General features: G+C 42.2%; 1 protein-coding gene across 1 annotated transcript; it reads left to right on the forward strand.

Annotated features, from left to right (window-relative positions):
• The first annotated feature begins 180 nt into the window (after positions 1-180).
• Positions 181-12,430, forward strand: rabggta (Rab geranylgeranyltransferase subunit alpha). The gene is made up of 17 exons (XM_053854378.1): positions 181-298; positions 490-524; positions 719-829; positions 1,413-1,537; positions 1,616-1,803; positions 1,887-2,144; positions 3,857-3,940; positions 4,010-4,092; positions 5,961-6,057; positions 6,648-6,752; positions 6,815-6,866; positions 6,933-7,021; positions 7,144-7,232; positions 7,327-7,443; positions 7,521-7,634; positions 7,749-7,836; positions 11,640-12,430. The coding sequence occupies exons 2-17, from the start codon at positions 522-524 to the stop codon at positions 11,786-11,788; spliced, it is 1,752 nt and encodes a 583-aa protein (XP_053710353.1). The 5' UTR covers positions 181-298; positions 490-521; the 3' UTR covers positions 11,789-12,430.
• Positions 12,431-15,385: the final 2,955 nt, after the last annotated feature.

Below are 15,385 nucleotides of genomic sequence, written 5' to 3' on the forward strand. Positions count from 1 at the left end.
AGTAAATAAAGTGCAGTCTCATGACTTTCGACAAAAAACCAGTTCAATTACTTGACCTTTGGAATCCACCACAGTATAATGAGATAATATCACGTCATATAGCACGACATATTTACCCGGCAGCACAGCATCCTCGCGGTTCTTCACGTCTCTCTCCTCAAGAGGGCAGCAAACGAACATATGCGCGGACAAACCGACGCACAAACGTCATAAACACGCACCCGGAAGTGACAATTGTTGTGGAATTCCTGATGACATGACGATTCAAACGCCCTAGAAATACTGAACGATTTTACAGGTGGGTGTTTTCTCAGTTCTGCCATGCCCATTGGCCGTCTTTGAGAGTTCATGGTGTGTCTTCCTTATTGTAACTGAAATGAATGAGGGTTGAATTGGCTCTGCTGAGCCCGGCTCGTTGTTTCTGGACAGTGTTTGGTTTTTTTCCTTCCATGCATCCGTGTATTTAAATCGACCGTTTGACTTTTACAGCCAGCTGGAGAAGTCGCTCACAGTCGTCAAACATGGTAGGCATTATTTTTGCTTATTACAATTTTGCTTAACAATGAAACGAAATGTTGTCCGCAATGGAATGAATCAGTACTTATTCACCAGTTAAGGATACCATTAAACTGTGCGTGAAAAAATGACTACAACTGATTGCTGTAATTTCATAACATCCATTGTTATTGCCATTTGCAAAACTGTCCAAACTTTTCAGCATGGTAGAGTAAAGGTCAAGTCCACTGCCCAGCAAGAGGAGGAGAAGAGGAAGGAGCGGGAGCGGAAACTAAAGATATATGTGGCTGCAAGAGATGCATGTTTTTCAAAGGTTTGGAAGCTGTCATGTCATTTCTAATATTTTTCACTGTTTCATCAGGAGATGAGTCAAAGAAATGATCTCAAGTCATGTGTTAGTGCGTGTGTACATGCGTATGGGTTTGTATATCCTACTTTGTGGGGAATTTTTGACAGAACACTTGTGAGGACCATATGACTGTGGGGACATTCGGGTGTGTTTTGGATGGGTAGGTTAAGGGTGAGAGGCTGGGGAAATCATTTTGGCAATGAGAAACCCCACAGTCTCCCCACAAGGATAGAAAAACAAACGTGTGCATGTTTTTTAAATGGGGGAAACAGTTCAGTAATTTAACCATGCATGTGTCATGCCCTAATTTATTATATGTTAACTCAGTTTTTATCTACAATTAACCAACAATTTCATAATAAGTTTTTGCCCTCACTGCCATGATACTACTCCTCCTGCCACCAATACTACAGTCACTACTATTATTATTTTGATTTTTTTTTTTTTTTTTACCTTTGCTCTCTGTTTCGAGATTTGTTTTTGTCTTTTGTCGGTCAAACTCAGACTCTCTTTTTCCTCTCACACATCATTACATTTAATACAAAAGAGGAAAGATGGGATCCTGGATGATGAAGCTCTCAATCTGAGCCAGCAGCTGCTCTCTTCTAATCCTGATTTTGCAACCCTCTGGAACTTCAGACGAGAAATCCTGATGCACCAGGAGACTGTAAAGTTAGTCAGATTTTAGTCACATTTTTAGTTTTAGAAGTCTTTTTTTCTCCTCAGTAAAGGCTTGATTTTTTTTTTCAGAGATGAAGATGAAGTACAAAAGCTTTATGAGGCTGAGCTCTCATTTCTGGAGTCCTGCCTCAAAGTCAACCCAAAGTCATACGGCAGCTGGCATCATCGAAGCTGGGTTTCGGCACGCTTACCTCGACCTGACTGGGCCAGAGAGTTGAGTCTATGTGATCGATGTCTCAACCTAGATGACCGCAACTGTGAGTGATGGTGAAAGAAAATGAAAGTGGAAGATGCCTACATTTGTTTTTGATCTTTTGATACATGTTCCTTGATTCACCAGTCCATTGTTGGGATTACCGGCGGATGGTGGTGAAAATGTCGAAGGTGCCTGTAACTCAGGAGTTGCAGTTCACTGATCGTCTGATCAGTTCCAACTTTTCCAACTACTCCAGTTGGCACTACAGGAGCACATTATTGCCCCTCCTACACCCTCAGTCTCCTGAGTCCCCCTCACTCTCAAATGGGTCTCCTGCAGCCTCACCTCCTCCTTCTCCGACGAACCAGTCACATCGCGTCTGTGAGGAGCAGCTTTTAAAAGGTAAACCTTTATAGTTATATTACAGTTTCAGTTGACACCACGCATTATTTGGTATGTGTGAGACCTGCCGCTTATTTAATGTCATATTTTATCCAATGTTTAAAACCTTCATAGAAGTTGTTAAGTAGCATTGTAAGGACATGGAAAGGAATATGATAAAACCAGGTTGGAATAGTTGTCTGTAGTTACCAATAACTGTGGAGGCCGGAGCTGGCTCTCACAATAAAAGGAACCCAGATATCAAGATGTTTGTAAGCTTTTCCTGAAAGCTACTTTTATTTTTTGCTTGCATGTTCGTCTTTTTAAATGTGTGACCTTGAGGGTGGTGATGTCTGACGTGACTAAAAAGCATTTAGAGTGTTTTGGCCTTTCGTTTTTTCTGCAGATTTTCTTCCCCCAAAGGTTTCCTGCCTGTTAATTAGCACTGCCACCACATTTATGTACAAGTATGAATGTTGAAAATGTGCTGAGGAAGCGATGGAATTTGAATAAATGAATGATGATGAATTCTCTTTGATCACAACTTTGAATTTGATTGCATGTTTTGTTGAACCGTTTAGTGCTGGAGCCTCTCAGTTCAAACCCTTAATTTCCAACACAAATGCCGCACTAGAGTTCTTTACATTTAAATCCTCTTGCAGTGCGGTAATGTGTATAATGGTGCAGCAAAATATTATTAATTAACAATGGACTCATTATCGACCATGTGGATATTCTGTGCTGGGATTAGGCTTTTCAACATCATTTTATATAGCCGACGGCCATTAACAGTTCATTTTAAAACCACATTACTGTGACCCCGATCACATTACGTGAACTTTAGCTGCAGGTGTGCTTGCTCACGGATCTATATGGACATAGCCTTTAATTGTTGAAGTATGTCTGTGTGAGTGAGAGAGCGATTAAAAACCCAATACACTTGATTCAGTTCCATTCGGTTTCAAGGAACCACTTTCAGACCAAGACCAATTCACTTTTAGTGTCACATTAGCACAGTGTTCTTCAGCCTTTTTTATGCCACAACACACTTGGCTCATTGAAAAAAATCCTGATGCACACCACCAAAGGAAACTTGGCCAAAGCGCAATTGAGCTTGGTATAAACTCCTGTAGAAAATCTCTTTTTTATTTGTGAAAATTGTAGCTACTGAGACTCTGCTATTCTGGCTTGCTATTTGCAGGAATAAATAGCAGAAAATATATTGTCTCCAGAATGGGTTGGGCAATATGGCAAAAATGTATCTGAATGAATAACTTTATGTCTTTTGGTGCACATTTATTTGGTTCTGTAAATGGTTTATACCCATTTTTTTTAAAAACCACAAATGAATGTAATAGTCTATGGGTGTGAAATGTCACATAGCTCTTAGCTCTGTTAGCTCTGCGGCGCAAACAGTCTTTGGCCAGTCAAAGCGTCAGCATAGATCTATAGTGTACAGAAAAAAATGTGACTGAATCCATCTCATCTCCTCACATTGGAAGATTGTTAACTTGTTGTAATTGTTAATTGTGATTGCAGTTGTTACTACTGACAATGGCAATTGACCCAAGGAAAAAAAATAATATAATAATGTAAACGTTTCCCCCCATTTTATTAGCTGCTTGAACTGCTGTGTTTGTGTATGTTTCTCACCAAAAACTATACTAAACAGATTTATTACCCCAAAAGCTCTAAGTAAATCTCATTGATCACATTCACTATCTTTGTTTCAGAATACGAGCTGGTCCAGAATGCCTTCTTCACCGATCCCAATGACCAGAGTGCTTGGTTTTATTATCGTTGGTTGCTTGGCAGAGGTATGTAGACTTGTTGCTTTGTCAGTCAGTTGTACATAATTCAGTTTTTTTTTTTTTTTCTCCTCACAGCTCAGCGTGATGAGATGATTAGTTGTGTATACGTCAGTCGTGAAGACGGGAGAGTTGCGGTGGCATTTTCCAGGCCTGTTAATGTGAGTGACTACTGTACACTTAATCCAGCAATTTTAATCACAGTCTTGAGCGTAAGCACGTTCAGAGCGCTGATGAGCATGTTGAGCACCACAGTTCCGACCAAGTGTGCAATTTGTGCACGCGTAATTATCTCTTCTCCTCGATGTTACTTTTCAGTCGCTGTTGAAATATAACTTGTAGTATAATAAATTGATTCAAAATTTTTGTCTCTCCAGGTTAGAAGTGAACACATCAAACTGTTTTCTGTATTTAAAGAACAGTTCCTGTTGAGAACAATCATAAAACTTGCGATATGTGTGTAGAAAATGGTGATGTTGTGCACATATATCTAAAAATATAAGTCTCGATAAGTCTTGTACATCTGCCCACAGCAATTTTGCTCCATTCTTCCTTGCAAAACCGCTCAAGCTCTGTCAGGTTGCGTGGATATTGGGCATGAACAGCCACAAATTCTCTATAGGATTGAGGTCTGGACTTTGACTCGGCCACTCCAGAACATTTACCTGGTTCTTTTTTACCCATTCCTGTGTTGCTTTTGCAGTATGCTTCGGATCATTGTCTTGCTGGCAAATAAATCTTCTCCCAAGCCGTAGTTCTTGCATACTGAATAAGATTGTCCCCCAGGATTTCAGCGTATTTTGCAGCATTCATTCTGCCCTCTATCTTTACAAGCCTTCCTGTCCGGCTGCTGAGAATCATCCCCAGGCTTCTTCAACAGTGGCTTTCTCATTGCCACTCTCCCATAAAGCTTTGACCGGTGAAGAACCCGGGCAGCAGTTGCTGTATGCACAGTCTCTCCCATCTCAGCAGCTGAAGCTTTGTAACTCCTTCAGAGTAGTCGAAGAAGTCTTGGTTGCTTCTCTCACTAGTCTCCAACTTGCACGGTCCCTGAGTTTACGAGGGGTCCCTGATCTAGGCAGATTCCCACAAGTGCCATATTCCTTCCATTTCTTGATAATGGATTTCACTGAACTCCGGGGGATGTTCAATGCCTTGGAAATTTTTTAGTATCCATCTCCTGAATTGTACTTCTGAATCACCCGTTCCCTGAGTTGCTTGGAGTGTTATTCTGTCTTCATGGTGTAATTGTCGCCAAGAACATTGATCCACCAGTCTGGACCATTGGGACACAGGTGTTTTGTACCTCAATCACTTGAAGCACACCCACACCACTCAAGTGATCTTCATTTCACTAACTGTGAGACTATTGGCAAGAATTTGATGGACCTCTATTTGGTCCAAAAGATGGTGTTTCCGTGCCTCATGTTGTGTGGAATTCACATGGCTGTCTAGCTAGACTGCAGCTCTATGTTTGACAGTTCAGTAGACGGCAATGTTATTCATTTGCTTTTTATTTTTGCCTCAATCACCTCTTAAATATTGTGTTATACGTTAATTAACATGAAATTTGTGTCACCCTTTTTAACATGTCTTCATAATTGTTACATTGCATACAGTTCAGTCAATATTTCTTCCTACATTTCACAGATTGAAAAAGGAGCAGAGTGAAGAACAGTTCTTCTAATTTATGACTGTGTCGTCAACTGTTGGGTTTTAATTCACTTTGAGAAGATCATGTGAGCTGTGAAGTAGTGGCTGCTCAAGGCACTTGTTTCTTTTTTCGACTGGACCGATGTTGGCAACAGGGGGAGCCAGATACCCATACTGGTATTGCTCTTGTCTGAGAAGATGATTCAGTTGATCTGTGACAACAAACATGGACGTTAACCCACACAGATGTGTTATGCGTGTGGAAAATACTGGTTGATTTACTGCTCCGTTATATTTCAAAAAATGGGTTCATTTAATTCAGGACAGACGCAACAGGTGACTGTCTTTGACGCTAAAGTGCACGCTGTATTTCCAGGTGCTGACTAATGGCCTGCTACTGTTGCTTGATGGGCAGCCACAGAAAGTGCAATGGAGGAGCTTCCACCCTCAGTTCAAGCACAGCCCCGTGTGGATATCCTTTGCTTTGGCTGAGCTAGAACATAAACACTGCAGCGGAGTCGCATCTGATAGTGCAGAACTCAAGATCACTGGTCTTTTTCTCACACACCACGTGACGGAAGGACACATTGCTCTGTGCATTCTGCGTGTGATGGAGACGTGCATGTTCTGTGATACTTTAATCAATGTACTGCAATGGAATGCCACTCCTTTATCTGCCACTGGAATTAGAGCGTTGTGCTGTCATGCGATAGCCATCACTTATTTTTCCAACTTGCCACAGCAACTTCAAAGATGATTAAAATAGATTTTTTTTTCTTTGCTGTCTTCAAGCCATGCTTGTTATGAAGCACACAAACTTTCGCACTCACAATGTATATATGGATAACAAAATGTTTTGCTATATGTATTAAGCATTTGTCCATTCATTGTGATTGAATTTCACTTTTGGAGTTAATCCCAATTTTCATCTGAACCTCATCAATGGGCAACGTTACCATAACTGAATATTCACCTCACACATATGTTAAAGTAAAGTTTTTCCTGTGTTAACTAGTTTGCATCAACATTTTATGGAGGTTGTTTTTCTTAACGTTGTCTCACCTCTGTGATCTTCCACCTGGATTGATCAGTGACATCACAAATGAGCATGATCTGTCGGTGCACTGGTGTGAAAAACACACACACAAGGATTGGACTCTCCATACAGGTAAGACTGTGTTTTGAGCGTTTTGTTCATGGCTTTTAATCACCTCTTGTTCTGGTCCACAGGTCGCAGTGAAAGCTGGTGTCGGGACTCTGCCACCGGACAAGAGCTTTTCAAGTATGATATTCCGTGCACCATTGGGTCGCTGCTCAGTTGTAGCCTCACCATTGGCTGTATCTGCAGGAGTGAGCTGTCAGTGGAGAAGACCTCAGTGTTACAGTCGGAGCTACAGTCGTGTCAGCAGCTTCAAGAACTGGAGCAACTCAATAAGTGTGAGTCCTAGTGACTGATGAAATGGATTTGCAGATTGTCTGAAAGTTAGATTACAAGCAAGTAAAGTTGCATTTTGTTGTCTGTGGAAGATGTCCTTGATCCACTCTGCTTCCCTTGGTAGGGTGTTTACTCACCATCATCCTCCTCATGAGGGCACTAGACCCCCTCGGATATGAAAAGGAAACCCTCACGTATTTCCAAACGCTCAAGGTGAGTGCAGAGCAGGAGCTCTCAAAAAGCATTGTCTTAAAATGTATTTATTTAAAGAGACGATGAAGCTCTTTTCTCGTGTGGCCTTTCACAGGAAGTAGATGTGATGCGGTCAGCGTATTACAGCGACCTGTGCAGCAAGTTCATGATTGAAAACACCATTCTGAAAATGGAGTACGCTGAAGTTCGTGTGTTCAGTATCGCTAACAAGGTCTGTGTGGAATAATGTGAAGGCCAATCATGTTTGGCTGCGGAGGGTCAAGTCATTTCTTCTGCGTTCCCCATCAGAACCTGACCAATCTGTGCCACCTGGACCAGCTGTTACTAGTTACCCACATAAATCTGTCTTCTAACCAGCTGCGACGCCTTCCCCCTCAATTTGCCATGTTGCAGTGCCTCCAGGTTATAAATATGCAATTCATATTTCAATTATTAGTCCCATCTGGGCTGTTTATATGGACCTCCTCCCTGCAGCTGTTTTTGGTATTCATGAAAGTTCACCCTGCACCCGTTTAGGTGTTGGAAGCTGAAGACAACTGCATCGAAACCCTGGAAGGAGTCTATCAGTTGCCCGAGCTGGAGGAAGTCCTATTGAAGAACAACAGTATCCTTTGTTGTTTCGCTTCCGCAGTAAATGGACCGGGTCATTAAACCAGCTCTGTTTTGAATGTGACGTGCAAAAGGTCAACCTTATAAAATCCCAAATCACCTTCATTTGCTTCAATTGGCTACTTTGGTGAACCGCTGTATTCCCTTTTGGAGTGCTGAACTCTCAATAAAAACAGCGAACTCGACTCGCTGCTGAATGAAACTTGCTGCTGAAGGAGACAGATGAGCATCCTGCTCTGCATTATACCAGTGTTGTGCATCTCCGTTTAAATGGTTCTTCCTAATTAAGAGTTTCGGGGAGCATTTGAATGCACACTCTCGCTGCATACACTCTGCCAGAATATATTCCATTGAAAATGTTCCTACTCGGTGAAAGACTGCAGAGAAACGCCTGAGCTTTAACAGACAACAGATATTTAGTAACAGTTCAATTGGATTTCTGTTGTAACTTGGTTGATGCAATCGTTTCAGTAATGCTTCTGTAAGTGGACACGGAATTTGGGAAGGTCGAGGTGTTTGGCTGCGTTCTGCAGAAGGTGCATTCCTCCCTTTTATTGTACATTCTGTTAAAAATATTGCAAATATTTTTAGAAAGAAATGAGCCATATATCACTGCCTGTAAAATTCACTATGAGTTAAGGGGGTTTTTGCGTTTGGGCGCGTTCGCATTCATCAGGTCAGGTGCATTTAGAGCTTCAACCTCATCACATATTCATTTACATTATTATTATGTCGTGAGTAAGAACTTGATAGTGCCACCTTGACTGCAATGTTAGTAACAACAACAACTCTAATAATGATAAAAGGAAGGTGATCTTTTGCACTTACTGCTGTGCATGGCTTTCGTGAGTTGGTGCCGAGGCAGCAAGGATGAGTTTGTGTCTGTGGTTCTCAGGTAGTACAATGGCTGAAGAGATGATGGAGTGTGAGGCTAATCTGATCCAAGTTAACACTGCGATGACGAAGATGCTCTTTTGTCCTTCACCTTTAAAAACTGAACTGAACTGAAAGAATAAGGTCACTGATGGAAATATTTTTTAGACCGTGGTTGGCATTTTCAATATGATGATAGAGGAAGTCTGTTATTCCCATGAGGATGGGGTAGGCAGAGACGTTGGAAGGGATCTTGCTGCAAGCCGTTGTAATGGGGTCCTCTGGGTGTTTAGTTGGGAGGAGACCTCAGAGCAGACCCAGAAGAACACACAATGATTCCCTGTCCTGAGATGGTTTAGCTGGTTAAACAGGTGCTTCAAAAAATCAAATAGTCCTGCTAGTTTTCTAGTTTCAGTTCTACACAGTGGCAAATACACAGTGAATCACTCTTCTGAAAAAGACACCTTTTCTTTGTCTCCACACCAACTGTAGGCAAGTGATCAGTCCTCGGCGTCAAATTGAGTGCGAGCAGCTGTGCGACTAAACGACAAACTTGTACACACACACATCCGATGTTTAGCCAGTTTGAAAAATCCCTGCACGAACACAACTCAGCTCTGTGAGACGCACACATCATTTGTCTGAAACTCAGTCAACATGCCATTGTGTCGGCACCAACAAGTTCATTAAGAAAGGAGTTATAAGTCTCCTTCATGCTTTACGTCACCTGCTGTGGTTAATGGAACTATTGAGCTTGGCACTCGCATGATGTCATCAAGTGGCTTTGGTGGAGCTTGAAAATATACAGTATTACTTAAAATGCATGTGTGTTCACTGGGAGATTTACTGTGTTTTGTTAATTTTGTGTGAGAGGTTGATGTCAGAAATACTTATTGTTTGTACACAATTCCACCTCAAATGATTTAGTGCGGAAGAGCAGCTTTGAGGCGCGGACACATTTATCTTGCTAACAAAATGCTTGTTGGTGTTTTGCCATCCAGCATAACTATCACAGATGATCTCATTTGCATGGCACCTGGAGTCATGGTGCTGCAAGTGTTGAACTTGTGCTTTGGCTCAAAGGTGAGGTCAACCCAGGCAAGGTTGAATGTTTTTTAGTAAGAGTACTAGTGTAGTATTTAGCGATGAGCAGTTTCTCTTTAGTGTACGGGGTACTAGTGTTCAAATGCTGTTAAAAGTGCTCTGAGTAGAGACTGCTACAGACTATATATATATATATATATATATATATATATATATATATATATATATATATATATATGAACCAAAGTAACCCAGACTGGCAAAGAAAATTCAATCAAAGTGTTCATTCATTGGTCACAGGAAATGCGAGAGTGTGATGTCCATTTCCATTTTTAATCAGGCTAATTTTAGCATTCAGCTACACTGTAGTTACCACCAACTCCACCTCAATACACACACACACACACACACACACACACACACACACACACACACACACACACACACACACACACACACACACACACACACACACACACACATCATTACATTCTCTCCCATCTGCCCCATTTTTCTTTTTTGAAGTTTCTAGACGTTGGCGGGTGGGAGGCCACATATGGCCCTTTAACCATATTTATGTTCCCCTCATGAGGTCAGAGCAAAACTGCAAAATAAGCTGCACTTTTTTTCAGCTTCATGTGAATTTAATATATAACTCATTGCTTACATTAATAATTCTTTTTCCTTTTTGCCAATTTATGTTTGTATTTCTTACTCTACAGCTGCTAATAATCATATTCAAACAGACACTTTATATAATTTGGCACAGCTGTAATTGTCCACTTCTGTTCTAGATTTATTACAGACTTGTAATTTCTAGCGAATCTTGAAACCAGATTTTACTGAGCCCTGATGTCAGCAGGCATAGGAGGTGATCTTGCGCACTTTGGGGCAAATAATATATATATATACATGAAGCTATTGTGGGCCACATAGTGCAACATAGCCGGCCTGAATTGGCCCCCAGACCGCGAGTTTGACATATGTTATAAAGTTAACTGTCAGAACTGCTTTGATCTTTGCTGCACATTATGGGACCGTCTGACTGGTGGTGACAGTGGTTGTGACCAACTGGCTGTTAAAAGCACAAAAATGCCTTTTATCTGTCATAGCTTTCGTATTTGTGATGTGAGATGGAGGCTAGTTATCTTCAACCACTTCAAGGTTGTATAAAAACAGGCGTTGGATCAGGGATTATTTTTAAAGGAGAGTCACTTTTAAATTACATCTGCTCAACATCAACACTTTCTAGTTGTTTTTCCTCGGCTGCATTCCAACTGTCTTGCCACTCCAGTTTATAAGCACAAAGATCTACTGTGTGCGTTTGAAGAACTTTTTCTAGGCTGCACTGCACTATGGTGTTGCTACATTTCAAGAATATTTTTCTTTCGAGACGAAAAATACTACAAAAGAATGTGCTGTGCTAGAGAAAGCTAAGTGTTTATGAGGAATGTCACGCGGAGCATGTTTAACAGACACATTCTTGAGTTTTCTGGCTGGTTCAACAACATCTGGTAAAACCCGGATGTCATCTGTTTGAATCTGCTCTCTGTCGACACGACCTTTGACCAGGTCCCGCCATGTCCCCTAGTTTTGCCGGCACAAGTTCAGAGTCAAGTGACGAGACATCTCTGCCATATACTCTGAGAGTTAGAGCAGCAGTTAGTCCAATACCAAAGTGACGTGCGTCTATTTACCATGTAGGACAAACAGTTTATTCTTGTCTGTGGTCTGCATGCTCATGCTTTTGCTTCCCTGTTATGTTAATCCTACTGCATATGTTGACTATACTGATTCCAACGTGTTAGTCAGCACGGATTGTAAGTCTCCACACTATTTATCGATGTTTATATGTGTTTATATCTTAACCAAAAATCCTAGAAATATCATCTCTGGCTGTCCTGCAGCAGCTGGCCTCCTGCCCCAAGTTGAAGCGCCTCGATCTCCGTGGCAACCCCGTCACTCAGACCGCTGACGTGGAGCCACAGCTTTCCAAACTTCTGCCCTCAGTCACAGACCTCCTGCTCTGATCACTGCTACATTGTCTTGTCACTCAACTGTCCCCCACAATCGTGTCTTTGTTTGTCAGAGGAGAAATTACTCAACTGTCTCCTCCACTTGTTTTGAAAAAGGATGTCTGTCATTTTGGCTCAACTGCTTCTGAGTGCTGATGTGGAGTGTCGCCCTTGGAAAGGCGTGTGTGTGCGCGTGCGTGCGTGTGTGTCAGAGAGCAATATCCACTGTTGCATCTCATCAAAGTAGTGTGAGTGAATCAGCAGTAGCCCCTGTGCATGATGATGTTTTAAATGTGTTGTATCACTAACTGTGGCTCTCATACTTGATAACCAAGTTATATCATGGTCACTGAAATGTAATTGGTGAAAACTTAAATAATGCTTCAACAACACCAAACCTGTGATCTCAATCTAAATGTGCGTGTTGATTGTCTTTTTAAATGAATTAATTTCACCTTCAAGCAAGTTTGAAGCAGTATGACAGCTCCTCACTGAACTTAAGAAAACAAACAAGTCATGCGTGAATAATGTTCGACTCAGAAGCAAGACACGGTGCACAGATATTTATGATCTCATCTCACAACGTGCCATGAAGCTTAACAACTGTTTAGTCATCATGATGTTAACATGTTTGTGCCATCGCAAATAAAAACTCGAAACAGCTGTCTGATTTATTATTTAACATATTTTAAATTTCATATATATAGTCAAGAAAGTGCAACAGGCAAATGTGGGGTTTTTAGTGTACAAATCTCACAGGAACCCTCTCCTGGAGTGTGTGTCCAGCAGATGTCCTGATTAGATGTCTGAGCCGCCTCACCTCGCCGCTCCTGTTCCAGTGGAGCATTTCTTCAGTCAACCACTCCCGGGTGACCAACTCCTCACTCCATCTCTCAGGGAGCGTCCATACACCCTGCGGAGAAAACCGTCTGTCACTGCCTGAAGCCTTTGACCACAGGTGATGAAGAGCGTGGATCATTCTGCGATTCAGCCGCCCTGCTTTTGGCTCACTGAAAGCACGCTCCATCTCAGGAAACATCACTCCTTTATTACAGACTAGACAGGGCTTCCACGTCCAGCAGAGAACTATAAACGTATACAGGACCTGACACCAGTCCAGGCCACATGCTTTTTGTTTATGAAGAGGTAGTCCTTACGTCTGCACAGTAATATGAACTTTCAACTGTTTCATAACCCTGACCTGAACCACATCGCTTTTCCAGAATCTGATGCCCCACTGTTAGTCATATCCTCCTCTGCTGGAGCCCTGAATAGCACTGACCGCAGGGGCTGAGGTTTGATGCCACTCTTCTACTCTGTGAGCTCATGACTGCTTCCTGTTTGCTGGGCCATTGCACTTGTTGAGCGCTCCGCTTGATAGCTACAAAACTGAGTCTATAATTAACCTTTGGATGAAGTACTTTGATTACTAATTTATACTTACTGACTTTTTCTTTTACCTCGGACCTAAGTGTATTTTTCTGTATGACATGAATCCAGCAGGTATTTGGATGCTGTTTGATTCAGTCTTTGCTGTCAAAAGTCTCACTGGCACTTGGCCTTGCCACCTCGGGGCACCAACACTGACACGATAGCTCTGACATGAGAGTTTATTTTAGGAATACACAGCAGAGAGGGGATTGCCAGGATGCCTTGAGCCTCTCAGAGCCACTCAACGCAGCTCCTTTGTGCCAGCATTATGAAGCACCGGCCTGACACCGGATGCCAGGTTCCACTCAGCTAATACAGCAATCCTTCGGTCAAATCCCGATTCAATATTAAGCCCATTTTTATGCAATCAGTATTCAGTGGCGCCACCCTGCTGACACGCTTCTGCTTACTCCTCTCGGCTGATTTCTGTCCGAGCTTTCGCCTCCTCTTCAACGCTGGTCATCCCACCTTGGTAGACACCATCTTGGCAACCTTCTAAGAAACATTCTGCCTCTTTATTTGATCGAGTCTGTGTCTGAAGATTTGATGTGTTCCGGTTGGTTCTTTAAGACTTTCAGTTCGTAGCCTCTTTATCAGAAACCATGGCTGTCAGAATGGAGATGAGTTCCATTCCTGAGTCATGTTCTGAGACAAAGCTCAACAGACATATACGCAGACTTTCTCTGTTTTTGATTTTTTTTTTCCAATTCTGCTACTTGTCTACATATTTCATAACTCCTGTTGCGATCCGTCTGTGTAGGCATTTCCCTTTTATACTTCAAGTCTGAACAAGGAGTGCGTGCCCCATTAAAAGATTACAGTAACATTCCTCTGTTCGAAATTGTGCAACTCAGGCTTTGACCCATCGCACAGGAGAAATGGTGACAAGTAACAGAACCGGTCAGTGAGCATGACGTCACTCAGACGGCTTCTGTCTCTGACTTTCTCATCAAAAGAGGTGCGGACAGACACCTCTGCACTTGAAAGAACCTGTACAGCAAGTGTGACTGTCACTTCTATCTCTTCGGTGTCAAAATTTGTGTACTTCTAATATGAACTGCTCACCGACACGACTGGGCATTTTAGAATAAGTAACCACTTCATGTGGTGGTGAAGTCTGGTCCATTGTGATTGCACTAGATGGGGCCAATTTTCCGGTCCAGAGTGATGTTTTTGAAGCCACACTAGCAGTTGATTGTCTGCGCCTGTCAGCTTCAAAGAGTCTTGGCCAGAGTTAGTCCAGAGTTTCTACTCTTCCTCTTCTGGCACAGGTCCCACACTCCTGGTGTGACAGTTCGCCTGCAGAAAGAGAGGTCCAATTCTGCTCCTGTGGTGTTGTGGCACACACGTGACCAAACCAGCCAGCACCGTGAAGAAGTGCTCCCACCACACACCCATAACGCACTGCAACAGCTGAAGCATTTATCCTAGTAAAACATATAAAGATGTAGATCATAACCATGTTTATGAGTAAACATTCAGCAGAATTGAATGAGTACTGTTGGGACCAGACTTAGCGTTGGCCAACTCTTTGTTGAGGTTGCCTGCTTCACTGGAGTGCCAAGATGATCTTCACAGTCAGTGATTCATGAGATTTGTGGGTTGTTATTGCTGGAACTCCCAGCTACAGCTTTGGAGGAATTGTGTAATAAAAAAAAAAAAAAAAACACACACAGCCCATTTGTGTTCCCACTCCGACATCTGTGAAGTAAAGCTGAACTTTAATCTAGTGGCGGTCATCTTCAGCTGCTCTTCCATTGCAGTGGGGTTGATCATGTCCAAGCTTCCTTGGACACACATCTACACTTGACTTGGTGGTCCAATATGTTATGACCCTACAGTTGCTGCTTATTCTCTGATATTTCTCATCACGATGAGCCAGAATAACCTCCAAATGGACAACACCCTAATGAGCTTCCAGAACCTCATGGCTGGACAACTGATATTCATTGAACACTGAACATTCCATCAGTGTTATGACGGACCCGAGAATCAAATCTGGAAAAAAAGAAATATTTTAGCATAAAGCTACGTATAGCACACTGTTATTTATTGTTGGTTATTAAATCATTTAAATGACACACACAGGTTTGTCGCACCATCTCTGTGGGGTCTGCCCACATCACACGTTCCCCAGCCTCTCACCCTCAACCTAACCATCCAAAACAAGTGGTTAAACTT

Source organism: Synchiropus splendidus, chromosome 1 (genome assembly GCF_027744825.2).
Source record: "Synchiropus splendidus isolate RoL2022-P1 chromosome 1, RoL_Sspl_1.0, whole genome shotgun sequence".
In the NCBI taxonomy this organism is placed as follows: Eukaryota; Metazoa; Chordata; class Actinopteri; order Syngnathiformes; family Callionymidae; genus Synchiropus; species Synchiropus splendidus.